The sequence below is a fragment of the Esox lucius genome, chromosome 1 (assembly GCF_011004845.1).
Source record: "Esox lucius isolate fEsoLuc1 chromosome 1, fEsoLuc1.pri, whole genome shotgun sequence".
Taxonomy (NCBI): domain Eukaryota; kingdom Metazoa; phylum Chordata; class Actinopteri; order Esociformes; family Esocidae; genus Esox; species Esox lucius.
Window position 1 is genome coordinate 23,120,857 of NC_047569.1, and position 16,485 is coordinate 23,137,341.

Below are 16,485 nucleotides of genomic sequence, written 5' to 3' on the forward strand. Positions count from 1 at the left end.
TATAAGCAATATAGTTAACATACCAGTCTGGACATTGTCATCAATGTATGTTTCAATATTGTTCTTAACATTTTATATATATATATATATATATATATATATACACACACACACACATGCATACATACATATTTTTTTCCGGAGCTGTGTGTATGTTTGTAAGAGACCACTGTACCTTACTCTTTCCTTTCCAAAAAAGTTGAAAAGGAAGGTTTTGAGTGAGCTTTCAATTTGCAGTGGTCTCTTAATTTTAACCCTTCTGTTCCTCACACAAAACCTTCCTTTTTGACTTTTTTGGAAAGGAAAGATGGTGCAGTGGTCTTTAAATTTTTTTTATATGTTTTATATTTATATTTGGTTTTAATTATTATTATTTGCATTTGCTTAAATAAAAACATAAAACTCTCCTTCGACTACAATTCAATAGCTTTATAATGAATTAAACACATTGCCATGCATTTCAATGACAGCTTGTTTTTAGAAAAATTAATCTAACTTTGAGCTACCAGCATCATATCCTGCTGCTAGCAGAACGGTAATTTAGACTCTTCCCATCTGTTTAGGTACATGGCCCCGCCTACCATTTTTCTTGGAGTCGAATGTGAAATCAACATAACCCTATCTGCTCATGGAAACCGTTTTTGGCTTTTCTGCGATCTAGATCAATGATAATAGTATCTCATCTTCTGATTTTATTTATTCGGCAGCTATTTCAGCTGTCTCTTTAATTAAATTAATCATATCTAAACATAATTAAAACCATGCCACCTCCAAATGAATTGGCTTTCGCATCTTGAGAAGAACATAAAAATTTGTACATACATATAATGTTCGATTACACATTAAAATATACTTAAAATGGTAAACCTGAAATGAATTGATTGACCCTAAGAACATACAATAATCACTAATTAGGAACAGCCGCCCTCTGGTGGTTAAGCAAAGAAAAAGCATGATATTGAAGGATCTTTCAACACATTTCAAGTTTTATATCATTAATAAGAAAAACGTATTATAATATAATGTGGTTTCAAATGACAAGAAAATTACTTGGCCTCATTCAGACTAATTTTGTGTCCATAAGAAATTACTCAAAAGCTATAAGTTGTCATCAACCTTGTTGCTTCCGCATTGCATCATCACAAAGGCAGTCAGACACATGCTATTGAAGTGGCTCAAAACATATGAAAGCATTGTTGTATTTACAAATTATAGACCAGTCATAAGGTACAATCAAATGAACACTTAAAATATGGAATATTGCATATATAATATTGCATTATATGGAAGTGGTCTCCTTTAGTCAACAGTATTAAAGAAACAAAGTAAACTGTAGTAAACAAGAAGCCTTTCATCTTCTCATACATTGTTTTGCCAAATTAATACTGGGTTAGTACAGTTGCCAAACCAGTTATTCTTCCTCGTATGGACGTCTCTGTGTTTAATGATGCTAACTATGCTGGTAAGCTTCGACAGTACCTTGCTGCATGACAACTTTCCAATGATTTCCACTTACATTCTCACAGCAAACATCTTGGAGGTATAAAGAAAATGTATCCAGAATCTAAATCATTCTTGAAATAGGGTGGTATTTCAGCATGGTATATTATTTTGGGAGTGTAATTCATTGAAATGTATTTTGGGTGCATCATATTCAAAACCAACTAATGTCATTGAAATTATTTTACCATTTTAATAGTATATGTTTTCATTGATCTATACAACAGTATAGTATAACAAACAGTGCATAATACATGCCATATCTTAGATGCCTTTATCTAAAGCAACATACAGTCATGTATGCATACATTTCACAAATTGGTGTTTCCAGTAATCATAGCCACTACCCTTGCGCTACAAGTACTATGCACTCCAAACTGAGCAACAAAGGACCACATCGCGTTTGTCTCATGACAGCCCCAGAGGGGGTGGATGGTTGATGGAGTTTTTTTTAAAAGCTGTTTCATCTGGGGATGGGCTCCTCAAGCAGAGCTGAAAACAAGGAGAGTAATCAGAGATGCCATCAATGTATCACTTACAGCCACACTAAAGACAAGGAAATACCTTGTTACACAATACACTGCATGTATGTGTACAGCGACACACTGTACACATACATGGGGGCTGGGTTTTCTAAAAGCTCTCAGAATATGTTAAGAATCATTTCAATCACAATTTGTTGCAGTACAGCTAAAAAAAATGACATTTCTAATACTTACTTATTGTCATTGGGGCAGAATGTACCTGGACTAGCCCCTGGGTACATGTACATACATGTATAACAATGACAAACCCCATGGAAGTGAAATGACCGGTTTAAGAGCACTACTGGGTTGGGTTTTCCATTTACTATCCCCTATACAGGTCAGTGGCACAGGATGTGGAACCGGACTGTACTTGACACTCTTTCCAGGATTTCAGACCTCTCCCCTACTTCAAAATTAAGTGCCATACATATTTGTGTTTTTTATGTTTTTTTTATGTCAATATGAAATGTCAGCATCCCAATTAGCAGTTTTTTCCCTATTTGGCGCAATAGAGTATCGGTAAAATGGTGTTCGGAGGTTTGGGAAAACCTCAATGTCTTCAGGATCGCTAGCTTGTCCACGGTTGGAGAATACATAATTTCTTTAAGGTTCGGGAACTATTCACATGATTTACGATCCATAAACTGCATGCAAGTAAACGGAAATCAAGAACTACAAATACAATGTAGGTTAATAGTCAAATGTGAGTCAAATGTATATATAGATACAGATGTAGAACCTAACCAACCCTCAGACTGGTTTTGTGGACAAAGCACAAAGAATGTCTTTTAACAGAAATGCTGGCTTGTCACATTAAGGTTTATAGACAACAGCTAACCCTTGCTCATCTCCCCAACGGCTAACGAGCTAAGCATGACAGGGAGGCAGGCCCCTGTTGTTCATTTTACTGCTTTCAGAGAACAAGGCACAACTCATTGCCTTATCCCTCATTAACGAGCCTCTGTTACTGAAAAACCCTGAGGCTATAGACACACAAAAAGCCAAACATGGGCTTGGTGGTCACTTCTCAAAGGACTGACTGGGAGAAAGCCATGGTGAAATCTGCATTGTGCAGTTAGCTAATTATCAAGCTTTTAACAAATAGTCTCTTTCAGGCATTCTTTTCTCCAAGAAAAAAAATGCACATCTCTGTCAGCATCATCAAAGGGAGCTCGTCTCAGGTTTGTCTTTTCTTTCTTGGGGGATTAGTGACTGCTGTTTCCTTTCACCACCAAGTGCTACTAGATTGTGTACTTTCACAGAATTTTGTTTAACAAAAAGGTATGATGAAAAATATTACGTTTCACTGCCAGAAGAGTGTTGCCATGACAACAGGCAACTGACGTCACCGTAAACGGATGGCTCTCGTCGAGCTGGACTGCTTTCGGAATCCCAGAATCCTCCTCTTTCCTACCGAGGCGTCCACGGGCCCCCTTTCCCCAAGTAAGCACCTCTCCTTCTACATAAGGATAGACATAATAGTTACATTTTTCAAAATACCCCATGACTCAGTCATCCACAGTCATTAACCAACAACACTTTTCTTGCACCTCTCCTGCAATTCCAGCATAGCATTTTCTTCCATCCCTGGGACAGCAGTTTTGAACAAAGACAAATAATGGGGTCCTGTAGAGGTGACAGTGCCTGTCACCCCCAGTGGGAGGTCAAACTGATCTTTGGCACATGTGAACATTTATTGTCTCATTTTCCACAACTCAATACCCTGATATACAATGGTTACAACATATAACAGAACAAAGCTTTTTCTGAAAGTACAAAAACAGACTGGAAGAGTTTCAATAAGCTCTTATAATAAAGTGAGCCATTGAACATTCTATACTATTGCCTATACTTAATAAAGTATGTCAAAGAACTAACCTGGGGCTTTTTGCTGCGCAAGCCCCAGAAACAAAAAAAATTCCCATTCAAGAAGCAATCATCAATATAATAAACAATAACAAAGCATTTCTTTCTGCCCCTCTTTGAGGAAAAAGCTTGATCAGTTATGGTGATGGAGAAATCTAACCAATGAAATGTATAAACATACCCAAGAAAGTATAGACTGGCCATCCCTGGTATCAAAATAATAATTACTTTGTTTACAAACACTGTAGTAAACAAGCAGTGCCTATTGCACTAGATAATCATCACATGCTTTTGTAAGTTTAAATTATCAATATTTCCATAATTCACCTATTCAACCATGCATCTCATTAGCAAATATAATTGGATGCTGATTTATCGCTCCCCACACAGATGTTAAGGTTATTTTTTGTTATAATTGCAAACAATATTCTTGAAAATGTGACATCTACTGGGTATTTTCGTTTGATTCAGCAATTTAAATCCAGTAGTGTATTTCCTTGTTAACCAAAGGGAAATCTAGTTTAGCAATGAGACCTACCCTATACATTGTACAAATGATCATGGTGTAGGAATTATTTTCAGTTGTAATTGGCTTGTTTTTTAATATATATCATTATATATCATTATGTTTAATGATATTATTATGTTCATTATTTAACAAGAGATTCGTTTGTGTAACATTTCCATTTAGAGAATCCTTTCTTATTATTTGGAGGTTGTTATTCAACTGATACAGTGCTTAGTTTGATAATGATATTTAAATGTTGCTGAAATCCACCTCACTTATCTTAGGGCTGTTAAATAATGAAAATAATTAAATTACAATTAACAGTATAATTTTCTAGAGTTTTTCTATAGTAATTTCTTTAATGGTTTTAATGGCATTTTCAACAAATAAGAAAGGCTATTGGTGTCCCAACTTCTTATTCAAGTTTGACCACAGCCATGTATATTAAGAGAGCATAGCCAGTCATGTTAGCTCCCTGTTAACATACTGCATAATTACACTGTGAGGATTTAAACAATGCTATGCGTCTTCGTCTAGAATCAGAACAATTTAAACAATTCTACAAATTGGCCAAAGTCTCTATTTAAATGACTCTGGCATTGGCTACACTGCCTCACGTCAGATACTGTTTATAGGGGTCATCTGTCTACTCAAATGACAGTCTTGTGTCAGATGATGTCAGTCCTCCGTAACATTCCCTCAACCGACGTCTTTTGTAGAATGTGGAGCTCCTACACCAAGTTGAATATTAAGCATCTGGCATTCAAAACTGAAAACATACAGTGGCTCTCAAAATTATTCACCCCCTTGGACTTTTCCACATTTTATTGTGTAATAACATGAAATCATAATTAGATTTCTTTTTTTCAGCCACTCACCCACAGTGAGGCTTTGGCTTTATGTTTGGTCATTGACCGGAGGGATGTCTTGGAGACTTCTTCCAGGATTTCCCTTCGTGGAATCCATTTTGCCCTCTATCTTCAAAAGCTTTCCAGGTCTTGACGCAGAGAAGAATCCCCATAATATGATGCTGCCACCACTATGCGTTACGGTAGGAATGGTTTTCCCAGGATGATGCGCGGTGTCAGGCTTTGGACAAACATAGTGCTTAGCATTGAGGCCAAAAAGCTACATTTTGGTCTTCCACTTGGTCTCAGTCTCCCACATGCCTTCTGGGAAATAAGATTTGATGCAAGTTGTTTTTTTTCCCACTCTTCTATAAAGGCCACTCTTGTGAAACACCCAGGCTATTGATGAAGTATGCAGTGTCTCTCAGCTCAGCCGAGGAACTACTTTACAGTTGCTCAAGGCCTCCTGGTGGATACTGAATAGCTTCAGTGTTGTACACTTAGGGAGGCCACACAAAATACTGATGTAACTTGACTAGCTACCTGAGAAAACCTGTTGTAGCTAGCTGACAAGCTTGCTTGGTTTATCTGAAGACGTATGCATTCTGCCCCAAAAGCACCAGCATCAGCAATCAGTTTGTAGCACAGGCAAGCATGTTTTTCTGCAATTGCAACAATGTAACGTTAGGTCAGCTGAGCATAGCAATGGTGGATTCGGAAGTCTACAACCAGTAGAACAGGCACTGCAGCTGCTTCATGGAAACAGATCAAAGTTCATAACACAGGCTAGCTCATAACGCTAGCTCATAACGTAGGCTAGCTCATCTGCAGTCATTAACCAACCATAGCTAGTTAGCTTTTTGGTGAAAGCTTTTCAAAATTGTGTGACCAGCACAAGGTATCTGGTTACTACAGATTGCTGAAGTATAAACATTTAAAAATGGTGCTAGCCAAACTACAATTTTGTCAAACCCTCTACTGAGTCACTACCCAGCTTCAGCTCATCACCTCCCCGACCTGCCTGACCACACCTCTCATCACCTGAATACTAGACACATGTGTTTGTCACCACCTGTATTCAATCAGTCACCCTATATATTCTATTTGTTTTCACCTCTTCAGTTGTGAGGTACTGTTTGTTTCATGCAACTTACTGAGCCTGTTTTGGGTGACTGATTGAATACAAGAAGCGCTAGGTGACGAGAAGTTTCTAGTTTATTCACGTGTACCAGACATTTTTGTTTGTTCGTGTTTAAATAACCTCTCTTCGCCAAGCCCTTCTTGCACCTTTGCCTTCACTATATTTGCCTTACAATGTACCAACCTTCTATGCCTGGCCTTTGACTTTGTGGTTTTGGACTTTAAGAGCACTCTGCGCTTGGATCCACAACCTGTTTCCAGGTATTCTTGACAAATTTGAGCTATCCAAGTTATCAGACAGATCAGTGCAAACAGCCATAGCCTTATCTGGCATAAAACAACTGGGTTCACTGTATGGATATGAAGAACATTCAAACTTGTCGAATTATGTTATAAATTATACAGAAGATAAGTCTGAGTCTTGTGCAGCAGCTGCTTGAACCCACAAAATGTATATTAATTCTACATGAATTTAATATCCTTACAGTATTTAATATTTACTTTTCGGGATTGCCAATGACCCTGACTCACCTGATCCAATTGCCAAAGTGAAGGCATCTCCGCAGGCTGCCATGGTGATGCCCTGTAGGCCTGGCACCAAGTAGGGCACGCGACTGGTGCGGCGGGAGCTACAGCCCAGCTGACCGTGTTGGTTACTGCCAAGCGTGAAACACTGACCTTTATCTGGACACAAGACATCGGAATTTAAATGCGTGAAGGAAATGTCATTGTGTTTTACAGTTTGTTTTAGTGTCTCAGTACTTTACATCATTGTAGCTTTTAGGAACTTTGCTTTTCTAGTTGCAATAGGCACAGGAATTACTAAAGAAAGCACAATGGTTTTGCATATAGAATTTCACCTGTGACAGCAACAGAGTGGGCAGTTCCAATATCAATGTAAACAACATTGTCCATGTTCAGTGGTGCTGATCGGACCATAGTGAACGAATGGACTTCTTCAGTCTGGTCGGAGGGAGCAGGCTCTTCTTCAGCATTGATCCTATCCAACCCCAGCTTGTTGAACCTAGCCAAGCACAATCATTGTGGCAATTGTTTGGTAGGCTTACAGTGAAATTATCAATGGCCGTGTTTACACAGGCAGTTCAATTCTGATCTTCCATTTAAACATGGCCAAGGACAAGAGGCAATCTGATTGTTCTAAAGACCAATATCGGCCAACACTCTGTGTTGTGCTGCCTGTGTAAACAAACATAGAAGAAAAAAAGTTAATCTGCTCTTCTAGAAATGTAATAGTATTTATTTTGTTGCATTAAAAGGGAATCTCAAAAAAAAGAAAACAAGACAAGTTGCCTTTATATGTTTTAAAATGTACATGGAAAAGTTGATGAATGGCGTGTCATGTTCTGTAAGAAAGCGTTCATGGGGAGTTTCTGTTTAGTTTGTAAGGCAATGAAATGTTCAGTATTGAGTGGTGTAAGAAAGAGGGCAGGAAGTAACTAAACCACAGGTATCTAGGCAGTGCTGTCTCCAATCAGCACCACACTCTGCCTTGCTACAGCCCTCAGACCTGGAATCAAATACGACTTTAAATCTTTCAAAAACTATGAGCATTTGCTTTCGAAAATCTGGAGTTGTAAATGGGCAGGTTTGAAGTTTTGACAATTTTACATAGCTAACACAATCAAACACAAACTATAGGTTCAAAATTATTTTTAAATACTATTTGAACCGAGGTCTGACGGCATCTTCTAGCAGGGTTAACTATCAGAGTATTTGTCGCTGTAAGAAAATGCTTGCTTACTAAATGTTGGCACAGAACATAATGCTAAGTCAAATACTCCTATTGTTTGGTTTAAGACAACAGTGCACACTGTATCAATGAAGAGCTATGCTAGTGTCTAATCAAGCAGGGTGTTGGTGCAGTGTAAATGTTGAGCAGTTTCGCCTTTATTATGAGTACAGCGCTTTAGGAAGGTTGTTCCTGAAAAAGGATCACTAGCAGTAACAAAGTAACCTCTGTGAATGGCCTGTGTACTTTCATGCAATGACGGAATGTGTTAACTACGTAGCTGCTACATTCAAGGGGAAAGGTCAAACTAAATGTGGACTAGTTTTTTTTACATTCACTATAGCTCACAAAGGATTTTTCCAAAAAGATCTGTGAGCCAATTTTTTGCCTGTCTAACCAACAAATACTGCTTTTAAAGTGTTGATAATCTTATGGCCATCTTAGGATTCAACATCTGTGTGAACATTGTCTAGTAAATTGTGTAGAAAATAATCATAACATACAACTTATTTTCTCAAAATATTGTCTCAAAATATTGTTGCATTATACAGTATATGCATTATTTAACAATTCAAATCCCAGAAATGTGGTTTAAGTGGATAACAATTGAAAGGCTGCCAAATTCTATTCACACTATGATTTTAAAACATTCCAAGCCCTCGGGCAACATACATGACAGACACTGTTGTTGTCACCTTGATACATTAACTTTCAGAGAGAGAAAATCACACCACCATCAACAATACACCGCTGCATCACACACACACACACACAGATAGTTACTATGACAACTAGAGTGGCAAATCAGCAAATGACTGTTGTCTAAACACAAATTGTCATTTGCAGTTTGGACAGTAAGTATTCCAAACCAGAGTTAATAAGGAAAAACTAAATTGAGCATTAGGGCCAGTAGTTTGAACAACGCTTAAGGGGAGATAATTACCTGTTACTGCCACAGGCCAGAATGCTGTTCTGGGTGCTGATAACCATGGAGCAATCCACTCCACACAGCACCCTCTGGGCCTCAAAGTCAGCCGGCACACATACCTGCTGGGGAGAGTTGTGGGAGTCTTGGGTTCCCAGGCCCAGGCGACCTGCCACAGAGGGGAACACAGAGGGCATAGACATAGGGAACATTCAGTTAGAATGCCAAGCTCTTCCCAAGGCACCGCTGAAAGACACAAAACGGATCTGCTCATTTACCATTGTCTCCTCTTCCCCAGGAGAATACTTCTCTGTCATTGGTCACAGCAAGCACATGGGAAGCGCCACATGACACTTGGACAAGCTCGTATCCGAGTAAGGCCTCCACAATCTTCGGCTGGGTATAATAGGCATACAAAGAAATAGTATCAAGCTTTTTCACCTACAGAAATGAACAACAGCAATAATCATGACAACAAACATCTAAATCATGGACATTTACCTGTGTTACGTCATTAAAATTCCCATGTCCAAGACAGCCATTGCTTCCACTTCCAAACGTCATAATAATACCTCGGTCTGTAAATTGAAAACAAAAGATGGCAGGGACTATTAGTCAATGGCTTGGTGTGTGATAGTTTCCTCACAACTAAATAGTAATCTAGGGCTGCATTATATAAGCAAAATATACAATGTAGAATTAACCAAATATACTGTGATCTCCATAGTCATTTTGGCACTATATTTCATTATTGGGACAGTAAACATTTTGGTTATATATATTTATTTTTTTATTAAACAATGACTTTTTGAGTAAAGTATAGATTATATAAGGGTATTTAAGAACATAATGATTTAATCATTTAGAAATGACAACTTCTTATATACAAAGTCCCCCTATTTCAGTGTACCGAAGGTTTTGGGACAAATTAATATCCAAATTAGGAACTTATCTTTGGTATTTGGTTGCATATTATTTGCATACAATAACGGCTTATCGTCTGTTACCCATTTATCCCACTACACACTGTGTCTTCTCTGGGAATGCCACAAATATGCAATATGCGTCTGCCTAGGATCCATACAGACCCCACACAGAGCGGTCAGCGTGGCCAGTACCTGTCATACAGGTGGTAAAGAGATCCCCACAGGACACAGACTTGATGGTCACTCCGGACTGGCCCTCCAGGAAGCGTGAGATGAACTGCGGCTGCATCTGCTCTACTGCACCAGGTAGAGTGGACTCACCGGATCCTACTGACGGAGCCTGACGGAGCGACACAATGTCAGGACATGTTCAGAAACTGGATGAATACTGGCTTGCAAAGTCATGTTTAATTCCCCAGCAGGAGTGGGGATATCTAACAAATTTGAACTTTTATTCACCCACAATGTGCATTCAGAATGACTGCCAGGGTCAACCTGGAAATATAATGGGTGCAATAAGTCCAATTAATTGATTGGATTTAGAAAGAGCTTTTTTATTAGTAGTAAAATAATTGAACAATCGTTCAAAAACAAATAAACTTTGAATGAAATTGGTTACACCTCAAAGTAAGCTTCATCATGCTGAAAGGAGAATAATTTCTTTGTAATGAGACATCCGATGGTTCCCTAATATACTTCAGTGTTTAATGCATTTATTATAGACAACATGATCTTATTACATTTTCAGACCACCAATTATTTTAAATTGTTTGTAGAGGGATTTATTTTACAAATGAAATGTTTCAACCTAATGATATTTATATTTAGTAACTATAATTGATTTAAAAAAAATTGTTATAAAGTTATTAAAAAGTTAAAAATGCAGTTATATTAAAGATAAGGACCAAAAGGACCGGTTTAAAAAAACTAATTGACATAATTAAAATCACAGCCTTAGGGGCAGAGGCCATTCAAAAGCAATTTCAATTCAAGAATTAAAACGTAATAGAATAAAAAACTGCAACTCAATTCAGAATTGACATTAACCCTGCTGAAAATCAACTTGATTAGTTTACGCTGCAAAATATGATATAATGATGGGAGTGATTTTGCAGACCAGCTTGACCAGCTAAACCACTAGACTAGCTCATCTCAGAACGGACCAGCTCAGTTAGCAGCTAACGAATTTGATCAGCAGAAGTTGGTCACCAGCATCACCAACTTAACCAACCAGATACTGTTCTTTATACTATAATTTAAAATGACAAAACAATAACTAAAAGTGTTTGGAAATGACAAACAGACCCAAAGTCTTGACATTTCTTTGCCCAAGTGTGACACCAAGTGTGAGTTGGCTGTTCAGACAGGCACCTGGAGCAGCTGGACCATGCTGCATCCCACCAGAACTCAGCAGCATGCATCCACGAATGGCGTTTTGTACAACGAGGAATCTGACCTCCCAGGTGATGAGTCGGCCTGACTTGGTGACTCCCATCTTCTGCGTGCGACCCAGGGCCACCTGCAGCACCTCTGTGTTGAGCATGGGGAGACGTAGGGGCACGGAGATCCCACTGCCCCATGTGTACACTGACGACAGGGGGAAGGAGTGCAGCTTTCCGGTTCCCATCAGTCCATCTAGCACAGGAAAGAAGGTAATAAAGATATCAGTACATAACTGCTTCAGCCTTGGCTATGTCCAATGTTACTGACCTCTGAATGACCTTGTGCCAGTCATTCTTCCTACTGATCTGCCATGAGCTCCAGAGTGCATCGTGGACAGGGGTTTCTCAATCCTGGAAATCAAAATTGGTTTTATATTTTATAAACATATTTTATAAACATCGATGGGACAATTTTTCTTAAAATGAGTCTACCCAATAGAATTATGTTTTGATGTAACTTTGTCATGGACATTAACTTGGAATTCCAATATTGTATGTTTTTTGTATTATCGTGAACTGTTTGAGACTATATCAAAGTCTTTATTAATATTTTCCCTTGTATTTCCATGTGACTAAACAGCAGTACACTATATAAAACTGGGCCAGCCTTTAGCAGTATTTAGTACCTGCGCATTTTGACATTGCCTATATCTGTGTAGAGGTTAAGCAGGGGTCTGATGCAGACAGGGTGAGCCATGATCTCATTGAGCTGTGGGCGTTTGGATGGGTCCAGGTTTAGCATGTTCAGGATGAGCTGCCTGAGTTCTGGACTGTAACGGTCTGAGATCGGGGCAAAGGTGCCACTCATGATCTTCAACACCAGTGCAGGTAGGTTCTGTGCCAGAAGGAAGAGGAGTGCCAGATAAGTTATATCAAACTGTGCTAATGCCTTGATGTCTTTAAGGGTTTTCATTTGGGTCAGTTTTAGCCATCATGTGACAAATGAAATCAATTTTACAAGCCGATGGAAAGATAAGCGTTTCAAAGACTAATAAGAGGCATGATTAAGTTCAATGCTATTTCTGGATGTGTTTCATAAGTGCAAGGAGAGTTTATGAAGTTAAAATGACAAAATATAAAGTGGATTTGAGGATGACATTTTCGTACAGCGGCCTCAAAAGCTCTTTTGAGACTGGCTAGCTCGTAGAGCACACAGCCCAGAGCCCAGATGTCACTCTTCTGGTTATAGGGCTTTCCCTCACACAGCTCCGGAGAGATGTAGCATGGGGTCCCCACCACCTGATAATAAATCGAACAAAAGATCACTGAAAAGGATCCCCATGGCTACGCATTAACTTATAATCTGAGGACACATTTGGCCAATTCATGGATAGTCAGTCAAGAAGTCATGTACACTCACAGTGTATGCTTTGCTCTTGCTGACAAGGATTTTGGAGATTCCAAAGTCGCCTATTTTGACGATCATTTGATGCTTGTCAAGCAGAATGTTCTGGGTCTTTAAGTCTCGGTGTAGGATGAGCTTGTTGTGCACATGGTAGAGAGCCAGCAGGATCTGGACAAAGAAATGCAATATGGTGTCCTCATCCAGCAGGGAGTTACAGCGTTTTTGAATGTAGTCAGCTAGGGTTCCACCTAGAGAAATAAAGCAGGAAAACAATACAGAGACTGTAGGTCAAGCTCCGAAACATGTTCAGAGTTCTGCAACATACTGCAGGGTCAATGAATCAATACTTGCACATCTCTCCTGAAGCCCTCCCACAAGCACTGACTACAGATTAGAATGGAGAAGCTCTGACAACCACAAATATTTGAACCCCTATGTTACAGTATGTATACATCAGACCTTCAGGAAGCCGAGAGACGTGTAGCCACCTAGCAAACCAAGGATGGGCTAATGTTGTTTGAAAAGTACCTGGTGCATACTCCATAGCGATCATCAGAGCCTTGTCCTCCAGGAAGTTCTCGTAGTACTCTATGATGTTAGGGTGGTTCAGCAACTTCAGCACCTGGCACTCGTTCTGCGCTGCGAGGCGTTCATCGCGGGACATCTGCTCTACTGGGATCTCCTTCAAGATCACAAAGGCTCCATCACCGCGCCGGCGACACAGGTGCACTACCCTGTCAAACCACATACCAGGAAGATGGAGAATGAGTAGTGTAGGGAACAGAATGCTTTAGCGTACGCTATCCCTTTAAATCTAGCCAAACGCATCTGTGCGCTTCACCAGTATTCGAAAGTTATGCAGTGGGCAAATAAACCCATCACAGATGACACAAGACAACACAGTGCATAATCACACCCTTTTAGTTCCAAAGGAGGCCTAGGGTGATTGCTCTGACTAGGCTAGCTGAGGTAGCTGATTGTTAAATGTTAGATGCTAAATTACATATTAAAATGTTATGTTACCCTGCTTACTTTTAATGCTCACAATAGTAACATTCATTCTTTCACCTGAAGAACATTGCTCATCTATGACTATGTCGCACCACTTATGACACAAAAATCTTTATCCAGGCCTTTCTGCAGTACTTGGGACCTGATTGTTTAAAACAGTAGCCCACTGCAAAAAATCTTGAAACAAACGAATCCGGCCACATCACCCTGATTCATGTTGACTTCTATGGATTCCTGTCCCTCAAATAATTTACTTGAAACTCTCTACCTAGTCCACAAAGCACTAAATTGCATGGAACATAGATACCCCTCTGATCTAATCTCACCCTATTTACCTATACAATCTACTGTCAAGCCACACTGAACTACTTCATGCAAGCTCCGAGCAACAGGAGAGGCTGCCTTTTTTACAACCTTCCTAAAAAAACAAAAATTTGGTATATTGTTATATTTTATTACTTTTATAATTATAGGACTTTTTGTTAGGGGGAAAGTCTATAAGAGTAGGGGAGCTCTTTCCTATGTCGGAGTGTGTAGTTCTTCTTTTCTAATTTATTTTCTTTTGTATATTTTCCCCTTCTATCGTCAGTTAGTTTTTTTAATTGTATTTTTCTTTGTTGTATTTCCTGTAAAGGTTTGTTTCCATTACTTTCTCCTAATAAACATACTTCTAATAAGTTAATAATTATGTAGCCAGCTATATTGATTAGGGCAAGGACATGCATATTTCCAATCCAATTCTGTACACTTGGACTGAAACAATTTGCATTCGAACTTTTTTAAGTAGCTATCTACGACGTTTGGCATGAAGAGAGATGCGTCATTATTAGAAACAATGTAATAACAACACTACAATGCCTACGCCTAAGCAGTCTAAATTAAATGACGTTTGGTTTACCCAAAAGCTCCTCTTCCAACTACTTTGATTTTCTCATACTTCTCCATCTCCTCCGTCTGCACCAGCGACTGCACACGTCTCCAGGCAACACTTCCTCTGCTCCTACAGGAAACAAGTTGGGACAAAACACACGGCTGAAAGTTTTTTTCCCCTGATTCGTGAGCTTTTTAATTTGTGTCAACGAAAGCTTTTTATTATTGGCGGTTATTGAATGCTATTACACATCATTTTACTTTATTTAGGTTTTGTGAGGGGGGGGGGGGGGGGTTAAACAAAAAAAGTGTCACGGACACAGATTAAGTCCTGTACTTAAAGAATCAAGGGAAATCAGTCCATAGTTTGTCAGTCTCTGAATAAGCCTAGTCTTGGCCAAACAAAAAGGTAAATGTAAACTTCATGTGTATTTATTTTTTGTCCTATACAGGAAACTACCCCTCAATTTTTAGGCATTATGGGTTAGGTGTTGGGCCTAGGTTACGTTTAGGCATGAAATTAGGTAGAGGTTAATATTATGGCAAGGTCAAGGGCTGGGTATCTGTTTAAATTCAGCATAGATTTAGGCCTGGGGTTGGGAACAAGGACTTCTAGGTTTCCAGTACCCACATGGACAAAAAAACATGTGTGTGTGGTCCAAGTATGTGTGTACATATGGGGACCAAATATTTCCACAAAGATAATAATAGCTGACAAATAATCCAAGATTTATCTGCCTGGTCCCCCCTAGAAAAAAATTGACTTCCTGCTTAGGTTTTTAGGTAAAACTTTGTCAAACAATTTGGCATAGCATTAGAATTGGGGTATACTTCTAGGTTTAGGAATTACGGGCTTAACCATTATTTTTACCAGATTAGCATGACTAAGAGCATCTTATTTTCAGAAACTACCTGGGAGCAATTCAAGTTAAACATCTTCCTTAGAGACAGAACAACACTGTGTCAAATCTGGGAAAGGAAACATGGGAACATTTACAGTCCCCACAAGGATAGAAAAACAAACGTGTGTAAATATGTATGTGTGTGTGTGTGTAAGAAAGAGAGAGAGACAAAGGACAAAGGGCTAAGTCCCACAACATTCTCTTCTAGGTAGGACTTCAGGTAACAGTGTCTAGACGGCATGTAATTATGGAGTGCCTTCACATCGGCTGAGATCAGCAGGCAGCTGCCAAGCTTTGCTTTCCGTCTGTGCACTAATGGAGGCGGTAACAAATGCTATTCCTCTCATTCTACGTGGTGCAGGGCTCTTATCTACTGTGTTCATGGTGGTGTGACAGTGAGTGAAGTGAGGCTCGTCTGAGTGTGTGTGTGTGGGTATGTTCACAGAGTGAGCAGTTTCTGTTGATTTCTTTTAGTCAACAAACACATTTCAGCCTAAACACATTTCTTCTTTAGCCTACCAATAACACTATCGTGACAAAGGACACGACAATTCATGTTTCTTTAATCTCACTTTTTCACATTCTCTGAACACCTTTTCTATGCCAATTATTGATTTTAAAGATTATTAATTTAATAGGCCTTCTGTTCATCAGATCCAGCTAAATATGCATACATTATAATTTGCACCGACAGACTTCACAGGTATTCAGTCTTATATAATTTAATATACACATAGATAGTTCCATTCTGTTGTGCTTTTCGATCACTCGTTCCCCTCACATCACTGTAACGGGTTTGATTTTCTTTGTTTATTACAATGCACTCACCAACCCTTAGAAAGCAACGAATTGAGGGAATGTGACACTAGGGTCCCCTCCCAAATGGCACACTATTCCCTTATAATTTGACTGTGAGTTAGTGGAT

The 16,485-nt window shown here is 39.0% G+C and overlaps 1 protein-coding gene across 2 annotated transcripts; it reads right to left on the minus strand.

Moving 5' to 3' along the window:
• Positions 1-964: 964 nt before the first annotated feature.
• Positions 965-14,774, minus strand: nek8 (NIMA-related kinase 8). 2 transcript variants are annotated; one of them, XM_010895297.3, is made up of 15 exons: positions 14,687-14,774; positions 13,306-13,511; positions 12,793-13,025; positions 12,540-12,671; positions 12,059-12,267; positions 11,701-11,783; positions 11,447-11,625; positions 10,183-10,330; positions 9,566-9,642; positions 9,343-9,460; positions 9,083-9,233; positions 7,250-7,413; positions 6,921-7,073; positions 3,328-3,486; positions 965-1,992 (listed from the first exon to the last, which is right to left on the minus strand). In XM_010895297.3, exons 1-15 carry the CDS (start codon positions 14,731-14,733, stop codon positions 1,964-1,966), a joined length of 2,088 nt encoding a protein of 695 aa, XP_010893599.1. In that variant the 5' UTR covers positions 14,734-14,774; the 3' UTR covers positions 965-1,963. The 2 variants fall into 2 exon arrangements, with proteins under 2 accessions (XP_010893599.1, XP_010893685.1); XM_010895383.3 differs by lacking the exon at positions 12,540-12,671.
• Between the last annotated feature and the right edge of the window lie 1,711 nt (positions 14,775-16,485).